Raw genomic sequence first — 15,944 nt, 5'->3', positions numbered from 1 at the left:
GCTCTGAAATTAGACTATAAGGTCTCTGTTTGTCCCGATCATTTTTATCCTTTCTTGAATAGCATTGATGTGTTTGCTATAGTACAACAATACACCTGACAGACTCACAGAATGACAGGAATTACCCTACCCTTAAAATACATGTTCTTTCAGCTTTCTAAGATGGAAATTATTGCACTCTCTTATTTGCACAGATAAAGCGCTTTGATTCGTCTTCATTTTGAATTTGGTTATTTCCCTGCCATCTCCTCCTTTTCTAACAGCCAGCCACCCCATCACAAATGCAGTCTGAAATTTTTGGATCCAAACTGAAAAAGGTCATTTATCTTGACCAGTTCTTTCTGCATGGCAGACCCACTCTTTCTTTGTTTCCATCTTACTTCTAAAGCTAAAGAAATTTTTACTATTAGCTACTATGCTTCACTCTTGTATTTTCTGAGGTCCAAACGTATAGTATTCTTGGTTGTTTTTTTCCTGTCCTTTTTAAATATTTCATCTTGCTTCTATTAAATATTCTTGATTCTTTATTTCCTAAACAACAATTGGGAAGTACATATAGACAGATCAACCTAAACAGAAATACATTTCACCTATTCCTTTCTAATTCTATCTTGATCAGAACCACTTTTAAATAAAAATTGTTCTAATTTTTCAGCAACACAATTCTTTGACGATTTGCAAAGGGTTGGGTTTTTTTCAGCTGAACTAAAGAAGTTGCTGTTTCCCTGCTTTAAAATAGTGTAAGATGGTGGTTTTTAATTTTTAATCACAATAGAAGCTGATATCCCTCCTAGGGGGGTATGTTCTATGTATTCCTAATCAGCATGAGAACACTGCAGATGATTACCTTGATTAAATTTTCTCTCTCTGAGTAATAATAGACTATTAAGGAAGACTACTACATTCCTTTTGCAGCACAATCCCCATATGAGAATTTTCTACACATAAAGATCTATATTTAGCAGCTGTCTATGCCTCATATGGACAGAAAAGGGAAGGGAAAGTCATAGAAAATTCATTGGCCCTCTGGGAAAGCGGGAATTTGCAGTAAACTTAAACAGAAAACTAACAGCCATATTCATGTCAGACAGCCCACATACATGGTTCCCCACAAAATCCTTCCAGAAATTCTGCAATTTTTATCCTACTGACACCACAGATGTGGTCCACAGACTTCTGGGCACCATTCAAGAGCACTATCAACAACTGGCAGGGAGAGAAAGAATTAAGGTTCTAAGAAGAAAAATTAACCAAGAATTGCTGAGAAATGTAAACTCTTAATGAAACTAAGCAAATCATCTCCCATTTCAGTGCTCAATGAAAAAACACTCAAAAAAAAGTTCTGTTTCAGTATTATTTTTTAATCAGAAATGCAATTTAAACAGCCTTTCACACTAATTTTCCAGAAATAAAATAATCCAACATCGAATACTCATTCTCAAAATAAACTGTTCACTGATAGTTAGAATATGTAAAAGTTCTATTGCTCCAAAAGTAATCTCATTCCTTGCTTTAATCTTTTTATGATGCTAGCTTTATCAGTTTCTTGATGATTCAAACAAAATGTGAAGTTTTAAAATTTATTAAAATGGTAAGCTAAAATATGAATAAAACCAATGATTTTTAACTCCCATAAATGGTATGTTTAATTTTTTCCCTTGATATTCACTCTGACCTATATTTCATAAATCCAGATGAAAACATTTGGCTCTGGGAATCGACAAATGCTGTTGTAATACTAGCAGTCTAAGGATTAAAATTATGGTTTTATTAAGCTTTATATCCAAAATCTGTTCCTGAGCTTGCTACAGTTTTGAAATCATTCCTCAATACACCAGCAACCAATACTTTAAAATAATTTGTAAGAAGTCATGAAAATACTCACCTTGCTGTCTCCCTCCACTCTGCATCCTCTCCTTCACGCCAACAAATTTCATCAAGTTCAGTGAAGAGATCATGAGGAATGTGTTCCTCATCATCATCTTCTGTTCCAAGAATAAACTGCACCCTTTGTGATGGGGTATCTGGAGAAAAATAAAAATATCAAGTCCAAAACACCAATTTTTTTGCCCTGAGCAAACGAATACTTAACATTTCATGAGATTATCCAGATTCTTTCGCCTATATCACCTATTGCCACACAAAAAATATTATACTTATGCTGTTAGAACATTCATTTATACATGAATACATTCAGATTGAGACCTCTTCATTTACTGTAATTGTCTACTCTGCTATTTCAAAATCTCATCCAATGACAGAATGTGATGTACAGAAGTAGGGTCTATTGGAAGCTGGAATGGTATCTCCGAGAAAAAAAAAAAAGGCAACACAGAGAGCAGCATAGATATAACTGATAAAAGCCTTCTACTCCAGTGTTAAAAAACTACTTTGCAACTTCACAGGTCTAAATCTACAGATCTACCTCAGCTCACAAAGCTAGTATACTAAACGTGAAATCTTTGTTGCACCTGGTAGGAGAAAAAAAGACAAACAAAATCTGTCTAATGCAAGTATACAACTGCAAACATAAAAAGGAATACATGACTTTATCTGCCATCCCATGCCTCTTTGTTAACTTTTTCTACGTGGTTAGGCTGCCTGAGAAGAACAAGTCATTAATCTGTCCCAACTTCCGCATTTTATCCTTCCTGTCTCTGTTTTCCCTTACAATACTATTGCTGGTTATTCTTCTTCATAAGCTTTCAGCACAGTGCACTAAATAGATTTTGGAGACATACTATTCTTTTTTCATATCACTCAAAAAATTTCCAAAGCTCACACAGCATCTTAAACATTCAATGTTCATAGATCAAATGTTGTCTTAAAAACCAAAAATCCCATTTGCTTATTTAAATGCAAATCTCAAATGAATGAACTCTGATGAAACCCAGTCTCTCTAGAAATATATAGCTGCTTTTTCTGTTAATGTATTTTAGATTTCTGAAAGGAACTAAAAGTCCTTTGTGAGAGTGATAGGGGCCAGGCTGCCAGTGAACTGAAAAACTGATCATCCAGCAGAACAGCTCAGCAATTCCTTGAACATTGTCTAAATGAAGTTCTGTTCTATAACCATATTCGTAAGACAACCTAGAGTATTCCATCTAACAGTGAATAGTATCACTGCATAGGATCCTCAAGCTCTTCGAATTTTGGAAAAACTAAGATGATAGCACCCAATGAATGCTAATTAAAGAGCAAATACAGCACTGACCAAAACAAATTAAACAGGCCACTGACACAGAAAATTAAAGTCAGCATTAAAGACATCTTTTTTGGTTGTAGTACTAAACTAGTTATAGCAATGAAACACAAATAATACATGACAGTTTTCACCTGAGGTCTATTTGCTTAAACACAGTGTGACAATATAGTACAGTCAAGCCTATTTACTCCTTCACAAAGCAAGGAAACTAAAATCAAGAAGAAAAAAGGCAGCGGAAGGAGAGAGACGTGGGCTCGTCACTACTAAGCTCTAGAGAATGGAACTGCAGGGGAACAGCTAAGGAGACAGAAATTACTTTTGGTGAATCATTAAAGAACAGCAACAAACTCCTCCACTTGACTCCTTCTTTGCTTTCTCTTCTCTCTTAGTGTATAGTTCTCTTTTTTCTTTAAAACCATTCTATCTTTTTTTTTTAATCTGAGACTAGAAAGTACATTCTAGTCAAGAAGTGTGCAACTTTTCAGGACTATTTTCCAGAAGGACAAAATTCAATTATATGTGAACTTACAAAGGACAAGTGCATATGAGTAGTAACAGAACATGAAAAACAAGCTACTTTGGTAGAGAGCTGGACTGCAGTGATAATCTGAGAATAAGCATTGCCAGGAACATCCTCTTGATAAAATCAGCACTAGAACTGATTTACAGCAACTGCTATTGTTAAGTAATAAATGAGCAGTGTTGTACAGCAGAGCTGAAGTTTCATGACAGTTATGATACTCATGCAAATACACGCTTTCAGCATGGGAAAGAAAGCAGAGGATCAGAAATCTCTTGAAGTCAGGTGAGTAGTAACAAGGAACAACCTTACTGCAGCAATTTGCTCTTACTGGGTTTTCTGTGTAACAAGCTACCTCACAGATAACAGTGAGTCACAGAATCTTTTAGGTTGAAAAGATATCTAAAATCATCGAGTCCAACCACTAAACAAGCTTTGTTAAGTTCACCACTAAACCATGCCCCTAAACACCACATCTATAGAAATGACACAATACGCACTAAATTATCTTCTTACTTATTAACAAACCAGTAAAGAAGGCCACTAGCTATCTGACTACATTTCTTTACTGCTGTAATTTCTATCAGTGTTTGAAACCTGCAAGTCACAGCTTCATTTTGAGACACCAAGCTGGAAGCCAAAAACAAAGTTATCACTTGCTTTATAGCACAATAATTTTATTTCAAGGACAAAACCCTAAGAAAATTAAACAATATGAAAATAATAACAAAAATAACAAATCTGTTCATTCTACTTATAAAACTGAGTTAATAGGACTACTCATGTGAGCAATGCCAGATGGATTTGGCTCCTATTCATAAGAGTAATAAATACCAAATATGTCATTAATATGTTATATAGAAAATTAGTAATATGTGATTCAAAAATAGTATGAAAGTATACTTCAATTGCTGTCAAACTGTGATAACTTAATCCTCAGTCTAGAGGCATAATATTTGCAAACTAGGACACTCAATGTATTCTACAGTCTAGGAAAACAGAAATTGGCTTGAATATTATTTTTGTCTATTCCTACTTCAATTAGTACACCCAGCATAAAAAAAAAAATCCTTCATATTATTATTGCTATTCCTAAAAAGTAATGAAAGCAATCTATATTAATCTTTAAAAAATTAGATGAGTGGGACTAATTTGTTACATTAGTATTTTTATCACTGCAGTTGTTTTATATCAGATTTATCAGAAGCAGCATGAATTTAAAGTTCCACAATAAGCAGTTGATGAATCTCCCAAGTAACAAGATCATTACCAGTTCAGGAAACCCTCCAGGACAAGCTGGGACTGGGACTGGGCAGAAAGTCTGGTACACAACAGGAGAAGGAGTACCATAAACAACCACTTCTGCTTGGCTAATAAGCCATGACAGTCAGGAAAAGCTGAAGCACCTTTCTGTTTGCTGTGGCTTCACCAACCCAGGGGAGCCTCCAGCCAGAGTCCATGTTATACATGGGTTTCTCCGGGCTTGTGCTTACATCATCTGTGCAGCCCTCACAGAGACTTCCAAACTACCTCTGATACCTCAAATTCATTATATGTATGAAAATCCTGAGTACACCAGGTTTAAAAATATGGCTAACTCCAGTGCACTATTAAAAGGGTAAAAACTATGACTTGGTGGATAAGTTACTGTTGAAAGCACAAACTCAGAGTGGGACTCAGTGCTGCAGAAAGGGAGTGACCCAGCAGAAACCTGACATAACTGCTCCCTACTATAACTCTTTGTAAAGTCATCAACAACCCTAAAACAAACTCAAGATGTGGTTATAGACATGTCAAAACATCAGGTCTGAAAGCCAGAACTGCTAATAATCCAATTCCCAGAAGACAATACAAAAAGCTGCTCCTTGGAATACCACTGAGTGCAGGTAGTAGCAAACAGTGGTCAACATCACCATCCTACCTTGCAAAACACATGTAGGAAAGAATCATAACTGGCATTTCCCCCATTTAAAACACCCCCAAGTGCAACCACAATTCTGGTTCAGGACTGCTCCCTCTTGCATAAGGGAACACGGTAAAATAAAGAACTTGGCTGGGGTCACAAAGGAGGACCACTCTCAGTCCCTCCACATAAATTCAGCCCAGCGAACATTCTGCTCCACTACATCAGTCAGAATAATACACATCTCCTCCTCAGAGAGTGCCAGGATTTCTTTTGGGATAAACTGCCCTGCCATCAGCCAGAAATGCACACAATTCACCCAGGTGATATCACATGCAGAAATATAGCGCTGAGTACATATAAAATGTATCTAAATTCTGTCTTCTGCTCTTGATAAACTTAGAAAGGGTGCAAAAATGTATTTCTGGTAACCCTCTTAGCTCACTTTTCAGAACAGGTTTCGGTACTTCCAAGTCTCTTCAACCTGTGTTTAAGGGCAGTATTAGCAGGCGAGTACTTCTTACTGGGGTTAGTAGATATAGGAGTGAAAGATTACTTTTTCAACATTAGAAAACATGCTAAATGTTAAAATAAAACTTTCATTGTAGAAGTTCATGTAAGATAGTGAACATCATATACAAGATTTAATCCATGCCTCATGTTCTTGTACATTCACATTGAAGTAATATTAAATATAAAACTTTTTTTTTTTTAATTACTCACTGAATAGGACAGACTGCAGACAGGGAGCTAACAGGTGTAACACTGACATCCATAACAATCTCTTACAAGCCAAGGGGAAATGGTATGAAAAAGTCACAGGATCAGAGAAAAGAAAGGATCATTCAAATACATTCCTCTTGCTTGCACTCATCACAGAAGTGGTAGATGGGGGCTCTCTCCCCACCTCCTTCCTCTGCAGATTGGACACTTAGCTCAGCAATCAGTAAAGGTAGGGACCACAAATTCTTTTTTTTTATTAGAAAATATGGTAAAAATGAAAACAAAGTTTGCATTACTGAAGTCCACATAAAATAGCAAACAGGATACTTCTGAAAATCTCTTCACAGACCTTAGAAATCATGTGTTAGGCTGGGAGAAAGTACTCCCTTGTTTGCTCTTCCGGCACTTTATCTTGCTTCAGGAAGCCATCCCTGCATTTCCTTTACAGGAATTGTTTCCATCAATACAGGACTATGACAAATAATTACATCTTTTGGATCTGACAATATGGACAATTCCCAAGCTTTGATTCTCTTCTTTTTGCTAGACTCTTAAAACTGCAGTTATGGTACATTATTTTAATCCAGATTTGCAGCAATCTGTTCCACAGCTATGCAGAGATTTAAATTTCCAAGTTCATCCCTTAGCATATAAAGCCTATAATTAAGAGTAGGTGAATTCTCTTAACAGCCATACTCTTTACAAATAATTAAATGTACCCCACTAATAACCCACCAACATTTGAGATTAGGTACCAAATATAGACAGCTGAGTTCTTTCATTATACTTTCTTCAAGCCCTTCTACTAATCAAGAGAAGTTCCCCTTCACAATCCATTTTTTTGCTTGCATTACCTTCAGGGAGTCTTTCCTGAACCACGCATGCAGTCCTCTGTCAGGCTCACCTCCAGGGCTGCTCTTGTGGTCTCTCCACATCCAATATCATGAATTACAAATTTAAGCCTCTTTAAAACTAGGGATTACTAAAGCCAGATTTCTTAAAAGAACAAACCAAACCTTCCACAAGTCCTAATAGTGTCCAGTTCTACAAGATACATGAGGCTGCAATCAAACTCCAGTCCTCACAGTTACATTCACTTTAACCCTCAACAAAACCTGTCCTTAAAGATACCCTTTCCAGAGCTAAAATCTTCATATTTCACCACATTTTTAAAACAGCAACATAAATATCTTTAACTCATGAGTACAAAAGAGCTGTTTTGCTGGTTACAGGCAAACAACAGACATCAAAAAAGCCACTGGATACTGCCACTAAAATCCACATGCATACCAAGTAAGCACAACTCTATCAGCCAAAGTTGGAAATCTGCACCAGGTTTCAGTGCCACCACAACCCACAGAGCTGATGGAACTTGTGGCCCTGCAGCTTGCAGGCGCCAGCACCCATCACTCTCCCAGCAAGCAGCATCAAGGAGATGCTCCAAGCATAAGCAGCTTTTTTTGACAAATTAGTTTTAATTTGCATCAATTCCCTAATTTAATTCACAGAGCAGCCACAATACTTGCCCCACAAGAAAAGCTGTGGACGAGGGGAGCTTAAAGCTGGCATGAAACCGGGGCCTTAATTACAACAGCAGCATTTCAGCTGGGAACAGTGAACCTCTCCAATAAAGCAAATAGCACTACTGCATTTTTAACTAGAGTGGATAATTTCACTGAATGTCTCCTTCAAAAAAATTAAGAAGCAAGATGGTAAAAATCCAGACCTTGAAATCACTTAGCTTACAATTTTTACTACCCAAAAAAAGCCTCTACACAAGCAAGCCATTTTAATCTGCAAATTGTGCAATTCACGGGCACCTCATTATGGCAAAACAGAAACACCTTTTAGAACCTCATGTCACCAAGAGACAACAGATAGACAATGAGAATCAGGTGTAGGGAAAACAAAACCCACACCTGAGTAACTGATCTGCGCCTCCAAATGAAAGGACTCTTTTTATTTCACTAAGTACATATTCTACATATTATTTGTCTACTCTGGAGTTATATCTGAATCTGCACACTGAGAACATTTGGGTTATTTTTGAAAAGTAATAGTAGGAGATTAAAAAAAAAAGCTTATGAGCTGATGTCAGAATGTTGTAAAAAATCTATTCTTCAGAAACCTTCCCTCGAAAAGTAGCTGCTACGGATTTCCCAGCCAGGATTCAAAGGAATTATGAGAAAGCTTACAGCTATTGGCATTACATTGACTACAGGTGTTTTCTAGACATGTTGATACAAAGAAAACAGTTTAAGAAATTGTTTTTTACTGGATATGAACCCTGTGGCACCTGTCCACTCTGCATGGGGCCTGCACAGCCCCACAGCACATCGTGCACTGTACAGCTCCCTGAAGCAGTGAGAGCAGAGCAAGATCTGCACCTGATGGTACTAAACGGATTAAGTTATAAATTGCACAGTTAAAAATTGTGACAAAAAGTAATGCTTTATCCCATGCTTGGTTAATTGAGCAGTCTGGAGCACTTCATGTCTGAATATTTCAGGTCTTTACTTATTCTAGAATCTCTGTTATTCAGTTGTTGCATCTTTTGCTTTTATTATACTCCTTTCATACTTCAATGCTTCAAAACACTGCTAATTTATTCTCTTGTATCATAAAAATCCTTGTGTATTTTTCTGACTTACTTCAAAGCACTGCTTTCTATCAGTTGATCTCACAGTGCTTATTTTCTCTATCTTTCTTCTTGCACCTGCTCATCAAAACGTTTTTTTCTTTTCCCTCCTCCCTTCCAGTTCCCCAGCATACAGCCTTCTCCTATTCAGCAGAGATGCATTAAAAGGTGTCTATAGAGAGATGGAGCTAAGCAATTCTAGGTGCTCAATTAAATCCAAATGCTTCATAAATTAAGGGACTAGTTTGGATCTACTCTCTCAGGTAATACAGCCCCTCATATTGAGTTATGCTTCAAGAGAAGGAAGTGCATTTGTCTTTCTTCCAACTTTCTTCAGCCTCTGGTTACTGTTATAACCTTGTGGTCATGGGGAACGAGAGCTAAGAAGCATTACTGAGGTTTAGTGGATTCAGATTTAGTGTGGGAAGTATCTGTTTTTCTCTCTATGCAAATAAAGGATAAAAAAAACTATGTTTATATTCTCTCTAAAGGCAAAGCTTCTCCCCAGGCAGCACAACAACCTGCCTGAAACTCCTATAAGGAAAAATCATAGCAAAAGCAAGGATGTGAATATACACTAAGATTAATCTCTGTATTATTTTGTCTGCCAGATCTGCATATAACTCCACCATCACTGCAGAATTTTAGGATTTGCCTTCATTAAGCAAATCCCTTTCACTCTTGTCTATATAATGTCACATTTCTGCCTGGATGGACAGATGCCAAGGCTTGGTCAAAGTCTGGTTCACTGGCCAAAATTGCAGGAGTCAGACAGACTAGGGGAAAAACCCTCAAATTTTACCATTTAGATATTGATTCAGGGTGAAAATTTTGGATAATTCCAGACCTGTAGTTCTGTCTTTGGATTCTTTCAGTTGTTATCAACCAAGCACTTTGAAGAGTATCTTCAGCATTCTGAATCCAGAAAAGACTTGCATGTTTCTAGACTATAACTTATCTGTCAGGTGGCATAACTTACACACATCCCTTAACTGGTAATTATAATACCTTTACAAGTGAAAATGTGACTTATAAAACTGCAGACCTGTAGTTGTTTTCATGAAGTTCACCTCAGGACAAGTGCACCAAACATGAAGTTACAAATGCGCTTCAAAACTATCTTTTTTTATATTACTGATGCTCCACTTCAGAGACCCTTTGAACATAGGCTGATATACACTTAACACAGAATAGTGCTGAACACTACATTTTATTGTATGCACAACTCCCAAAGACTATTAAAGACAGATTCAGACAGTTAATTTCTTTTTTATTTTTTTCTTTTTTACTTTTGACATTAAGAAGGACACAAGCCTAGGTCTCCAGAAGTTGAAAGAACAGAGCTAAATTCTCAGCCAGAATGTGTCACATACTGGCACTTAAATAAAACCAGATGACTCAACAGAAGACACTGCTTCATAGTTCAAGATATCTCACTTCTTGGCTAATGTAACTTTCAATTGTTTCTTTTTAATCTGACTTTATATGTATATATGCATATTCTTTTTGAAAACTATTTTAATAATTTATGAACTTTGTTGTTTTCCAAGAAACTGGTTTCAAAGTAGTATTGGGTCTTTGTACATTTGAAATCCATTCCAGACAGGACCCCCACAGCCAATTTTTTTTTCACTATTTAGTCTTCAAAACATAACTCATATCTGCTAAGTTTGAAAAAGTCTTGACTTTTATTCTCAAGATAATAAACCATTGTGCAAGATTTGAGTATTTCATGTTCTAACCATCAGCTCTTATACTTGCTTGAAAGCTTTCTACATATGTAATACAAATATCTGGTTTAAAGAAACTCTTTTAATTACTAGTCTGTAACCTGGAATTACACTGGCACATTTCCCTAATGATTTAAAAACATGCTAGCAAACTGTTTTTATACATGCTTCCATTATATTTTCAACACTTACTACAGCCCTGGACATTTCAGCACATGCACTTTTTATTTTTGAACAGCAAATAATATTCTCATGTGTTTCGAGACAAAGCTTGACTCATTTATTAAGGGCTACCTTTTTCTGTTCTCTGTAATGTTTTTTAAATTAAAATTTTGAGAATTTTAAGAGTTTAATATTAGGTTCGTTTATTGAAGGGTGTTTTTCCTGTTTCCTCTCAAGTCCTCAGTTAGAAGACACATCTCACAATGGCACATTTACAGTGTCATGTAAGGAAAAAGGCAAACACAATCTAGATCACAGTTTGAATCTGACAAAATGCTGCAGGCTCAGTAACATTAACATTATTACAAAACTAATTGCAAAGAACCACAACTCCTCTATGTTATGTTTTAGGGGCAAATACTCCAGAGCCTTCACTGAGGGCAGCTGGTGCCATGAAGTGCTTACCCCTTTCAGTGGTGGTGGCCATCTACCTTTCCACGGTCACTTACAGACAGTCTCCTATAGTGCTCCTTTAGTGCTAAAAATTACTGAGATTTCTCATGTATTGACAACCACCAGCTGCTGCCCTTCAGTGGATTTGCTCAAAGGAATGAATCCTCTGCAGAGACTGAGAGGCTCTGGTGGATTCCCCAAAACCTAATCACATCCAACTGGTAACAGGACATATGCATAATCATACTGATGTTTATTATTAAAAGACCTATCAAAAAATAAAATTTGTCTTACCAAAAGAAGGAGATTCTCTCCCATCTTCTAATCCTGAATCTCGCTCTCTGTCTCTCTTTCTGTGTTTATGTCCACGGTGCCGATGGCGCCGGTGACTTTTTCTTCCACCCAGTGGCACATGAACTCCAATGAACAATGTTCGATGGCCTGTAAGTAAAAGAAAGGTACCTTTTGAAAAGGGGCCATGGCAACATAACAATATTACTAACTGTAATAGCATTAATGGTATAATAATTATTATAATTATGTAATTATATCATATGGATTATTCTAATATTAATAGTCAGAACAATATTGATTACAATACTGATGATTGAGCATCACAGATATACAACCCTCTGACACAGAACAAAATCTCAGTACCAAAGTTCTTATGATGCAGTGACAGATTTATATATTTTTCCTTCAAATTTGCATCTCTGTGTGTGAACTTTCATTAAAGCCAGACAGGTGTTCTGTAAAATGTCTTCCAGAACAGTAACATGAAGAGACACATGGATCTCTTTGGATTGAACATTTGGTAAAGTTGCTGTTTGCTTTGTGTGTACAAGAACTTTACCAAACTCATTTCTATTTATGAGCCAAAACCTTGACAGAATTCTTGTGGGAAATTCATTGAAGGGAAAATGAAAAAAAAAAAAAAAGAGAGAGACTAAAAAAACCCAAGAAAACACTATGTAAGCTTGACTGCACTTATATATGCAGCTAGACTGCACCTATATAATTTTATGTGCTCACATCATAAATACATTGCCGGTAGCTTAGGGTGCTTTTCTTCTATTTTTTTTTTTAATATATAAGAAGGTACACATTGCATGCCTGCTGCCTTCAAGCCTGAGAAATTTTATGTTGCTATCAAGCCCAAAAGATTTAGCTCTCTTAGCTATGTGGGCTAACAGGATCAGAGCACAGTAAAGCATTTAGAAGGGGGAGAGCACAGCACAAATCTGCAGAAAGAACCACAAAATGGAATAAAAGGGAAACGAATCGTGACTCACTACAGGCAGGTCCCCTATGTTTACTCAGCAGAAAGACATAGTCCAGATTACTCATCTCAAACAACATTTATGTTCTCCTTGAAATGAACATAACACAGCTCATGGATAATTGCTGCTTTGCTGTAATCAGTCAGCAATGTCAATCATCTGAAAAGGCTCAAGAACATTAAGATAAGGTAGCACATGATCTTTAATCCTATGGAGACTCAAGTGGGGACAGAAAACACAGCAAGGTAGCGTATGTCACAAAACATCAAAGAAATTCAAGGCTGACAGAAACTCTACACAGAGGCAGAGCTAAAAAATCTGGAGAAAAGACTCTGGACACCACACTAATTACTTTCTCAACTTTGATCCATGTAGAGAAGACTAGAAAGTAGAGGCATGGATTTTTGAGAGACTATTCTTGTAGAGTCGGGAGATTTTTCTAAAGCAATGGCCACAAGTTGAAAATTATGTATTTATTTATTTATTAAATACCTCTTTCTTCTTGCTTATTACATTTAACCCAAGAAATTACTTAAAGAGAACTGCTGCCTTTGGTGTATTTCAAATGCATTGCAATCAGTGGGGCATGAAACAAGGAAAAATGCATTAAGTAAAAAGAATTCATTAAAAAGATACGGAAGGACAGCAGTAATGTAGTACTTAACACTTCCTTGTCCCGTTCCTTCAGGAGAAAAAAACCAAAAAAACATTTTTAAAGGCATGAGATTACTCTTCCTAAGACTTCAGTAACTTCCAGAAGTACAAATAGATTGCTTTTTTAACTTAGTAACTTAATAAATTCCTGCTGCTTTGTGATAGAAGCGGGCATGCTTATCCTGGTTTTGTGCCACTTCAATGATCAGATTGTACCTGCATCAGGAAATGCACATTGAGACTCACATTTCAATTAATTTCCAGGGCTGAAACCAGGACTTGAGACCAGATTGTTTTTTATTCAGTAAACTGGGAAACAGTGCCAGAACATTTGTATGTGCTTGTCTGAATGTCACAACTATTTTCACAATCAGAGCACACTGAAAAGAAAACAGGAACCTGGAAATTGAAATGGACAACCAGGAAAAATCAAAATGGATTTCACTCTCTCTATGTGAACCTTCTGAGACCAACAGTCCTACCAAGGCATAGTTTCAATAAATGCAAGGAGGAATCTCAGTCCTTGTAACAAGGTTCAGTCAAATAAGAGGAAAAGAAACTGACAGGGGAAAAGCAACAGTTTCCTAGAAAACAGGGATAGAGCAAAAAGCAAAAAATCTGAGAGATGAGAAGTTCTGGTTTATGAAAAGAGCACAACTGTGGAGCAAAAAAAGACCTGCTGGGAACAAAAGAAACAGTAATGAATTCTAAATAGCTGACAAAATGACAATGAATGATGGGAGGGGGGGAAAGAGGAAATATAAAAGAAATCCAATGATTTCATTACCTTACTTCGAGTAACCTTTCGATGACAGATATTATGAACTAGAGCCCAGGATGTAATGTACACTTTTCTTGTACAAGGTGTCCGTGCCATTTTTAAATAAGAGTTTCCAGCAAGCTCTGTAAGTTTCCAAAGACCAGAATGCCAATCATAAGGCTGCCCTGCAGTCTCCAAATCAGAGCAGGGCAGATCTCAGTAAAACTGACTAAATTTTCCAAAAAAAAGAGCATCTATAATTGGGTGGAGTCAATATCCAACAGGATATCCACTATCCAGGATAGCCTTATAGTTTATAACTAATTGTATAAGGGCACTTATCTCATTTATCTTTAAGAACTTTTATGTGTGTTTTATTATTTACTTCATTAGGATGCCAACTAAAAATTACTGAATATTGCTTAAATATTGTAAAATAATTCTGCTCTGCCATACGTTTCCACAGTGCCCAGCTCAATTAGATCATAATTTCTCATTCTTTTGGCAAGGCTACGAAGACACTAAAGTATGGCAAATAGTAACAGCTGTAAATTACATCAGGGTACATACTATTGACATCAGGTACAATCTAACAACTATTCTCACACAGAATTTAGACATGAATTAAGAGGTGAGCATAACAGGGTGTTCTTCCTACAAAAGGAGTGTATTTACTGTGTTAAAATTGTGTTTGGAAGAACGTGAGGCACTGGGGCAAAAATATCTGTACTCCTAGCATTCCATTAAAAATATCTTAATTCCACTAAATTAAGAGAAACATTTACAAATACTTTCTATCCATCTCCATTTTTCCTTGAAATGTCACATCCACTCAAATAATTGTAACGGGATTTCCAGAAGTACCTAAGTCAAGTCATCAGACACCATCAGTTATAACGGGGTATGTGTTTTCAGAGCTTTAGAGATCCCATTAGATTTCTTTTTTCTTTCCATTTATTTAATGCATAAGATAGATGGCTAGGATAAGCTGTTTATAAAGACCCAGAATGTCAGGTTCTAAAAACCATTTCTAGATGCTACCTCTGTCATTTTCAAGGGATATGCAGAAAACGCTTGCTATTTGGAGCTTGCCTTTTTAGATGGTTTTTGCTATTGGGTTCTTAAAATAAATTTAGGTGTAAGGAATAATTTCTTCTTTGGAACACAGCAGCCCCAAACAACCCTTCTACTTAGATTTTATTCTGAGAAATGTCTCTGCAAGACGTATTCATATTAATAATGTATATTTCAAATCTCTGTTTTCTAGGGCAATGAATTCATACCTCCACAAACTGAAGATATTTACAGCACAATACATTTTCTCTTCAAAAGTTCTGGGGAAATCCTGATTTTTACATATGGTTATATGGATTTTCATCTGTCTCAAAATTAATTATAATTAACAGGATCCATTTTAAATATTTTATAATATAATTTGGATTTAATGTAATCCTGTAAACATTAAAAAGAATACTTTATAACAAGGGTCATTGTTTCTTTAATCCTTAAAATACTTAAACTCAAGGAGTGTTTTAATGCTTTGAAGGTAAACCACAAGCTTCTTATGCTACAATAATAATGCATAGATTTGAACTAAATTTATATTGTTACCCAGCTATGTGCAATTTGATTCAGAATGGCCTTTTTTAAAAAACAATCTTTATACAATTTAACAGTACATGTATATTGTTGCATAGTGGCAACATTGCAGAGCAGATCAATTCAGTGCATTGCATTTCTTTAATAAGCTTTCAGACTGTAAATAATCTTTCTGTATTACTGTCTTTTCTCAGAGGTTCTGTTTTTAAAAATTATTTCCTCCTAAATTCTAATGCTGAAAATATTTATGCATGTGTTAGTGTTTAGCTTTCCAAGCAACACATCTGGAATAAATCAACATTTTAGTTCAGAGTGTG

General features: G+C 36.1%; 1 protein-coding gene across 8 annotated transcripts in view; it reads right to left on the bottom strand.

Moving 5' to 3' along the window:
- The window catches only part of SLC4A10 (solute carrier family 4 member 10), a 118,345-nt gene that overhangs the window by 73,559 nt on the left and 28,842 nt on the right, over positions 1-15,944 (bottom strand). For all 8 annotated transcript variants that reach the window (XR_001920640.3, XR_001920639.3, XM_018072525.3 and 5 more), the window contains 2 exons: positions 11,629-11,775; positions 1,886-2,024 (listed from right to left, as the gene is read on the bottom strand). Coding sequence is in view for 6 of the 8 variants with exons in the window: in XM_018072525.3 (XP_017928014.1) it covers positions 1,886-2,024; positions 11,629-11,775 (286 nt within the window). In the remaining 2 variants the exon portion in view is untranslated. The remainder of the gene's footprint in view (positions 1-1,885; positions 2,025-11,628; positions 11,776-15,944) is intronic.

This window comes from Manacus vitellinus, unplaced genomic scaffold (assembly GCF_001715985.3).
Source record: "Manacus vitellinus isolate BGI_N305 unplaced genomic scaffold, ASM171598v3 scaffold_22_pilon, whole genome shotgun sequence".
In the NCBI taxonomy this organism is placed as follows: domain Eukaryota; kingdom Metazoa; phylum Chordata; class Aves; order Passeriformes; family Pipridae; genus Manacus; species Manacus vitellinus.
The sequence above is the reverse complement of the archived record's forward strand: the minus strand, read 5'-3'. Positions and strand labels throughout refer to the sequence as shown.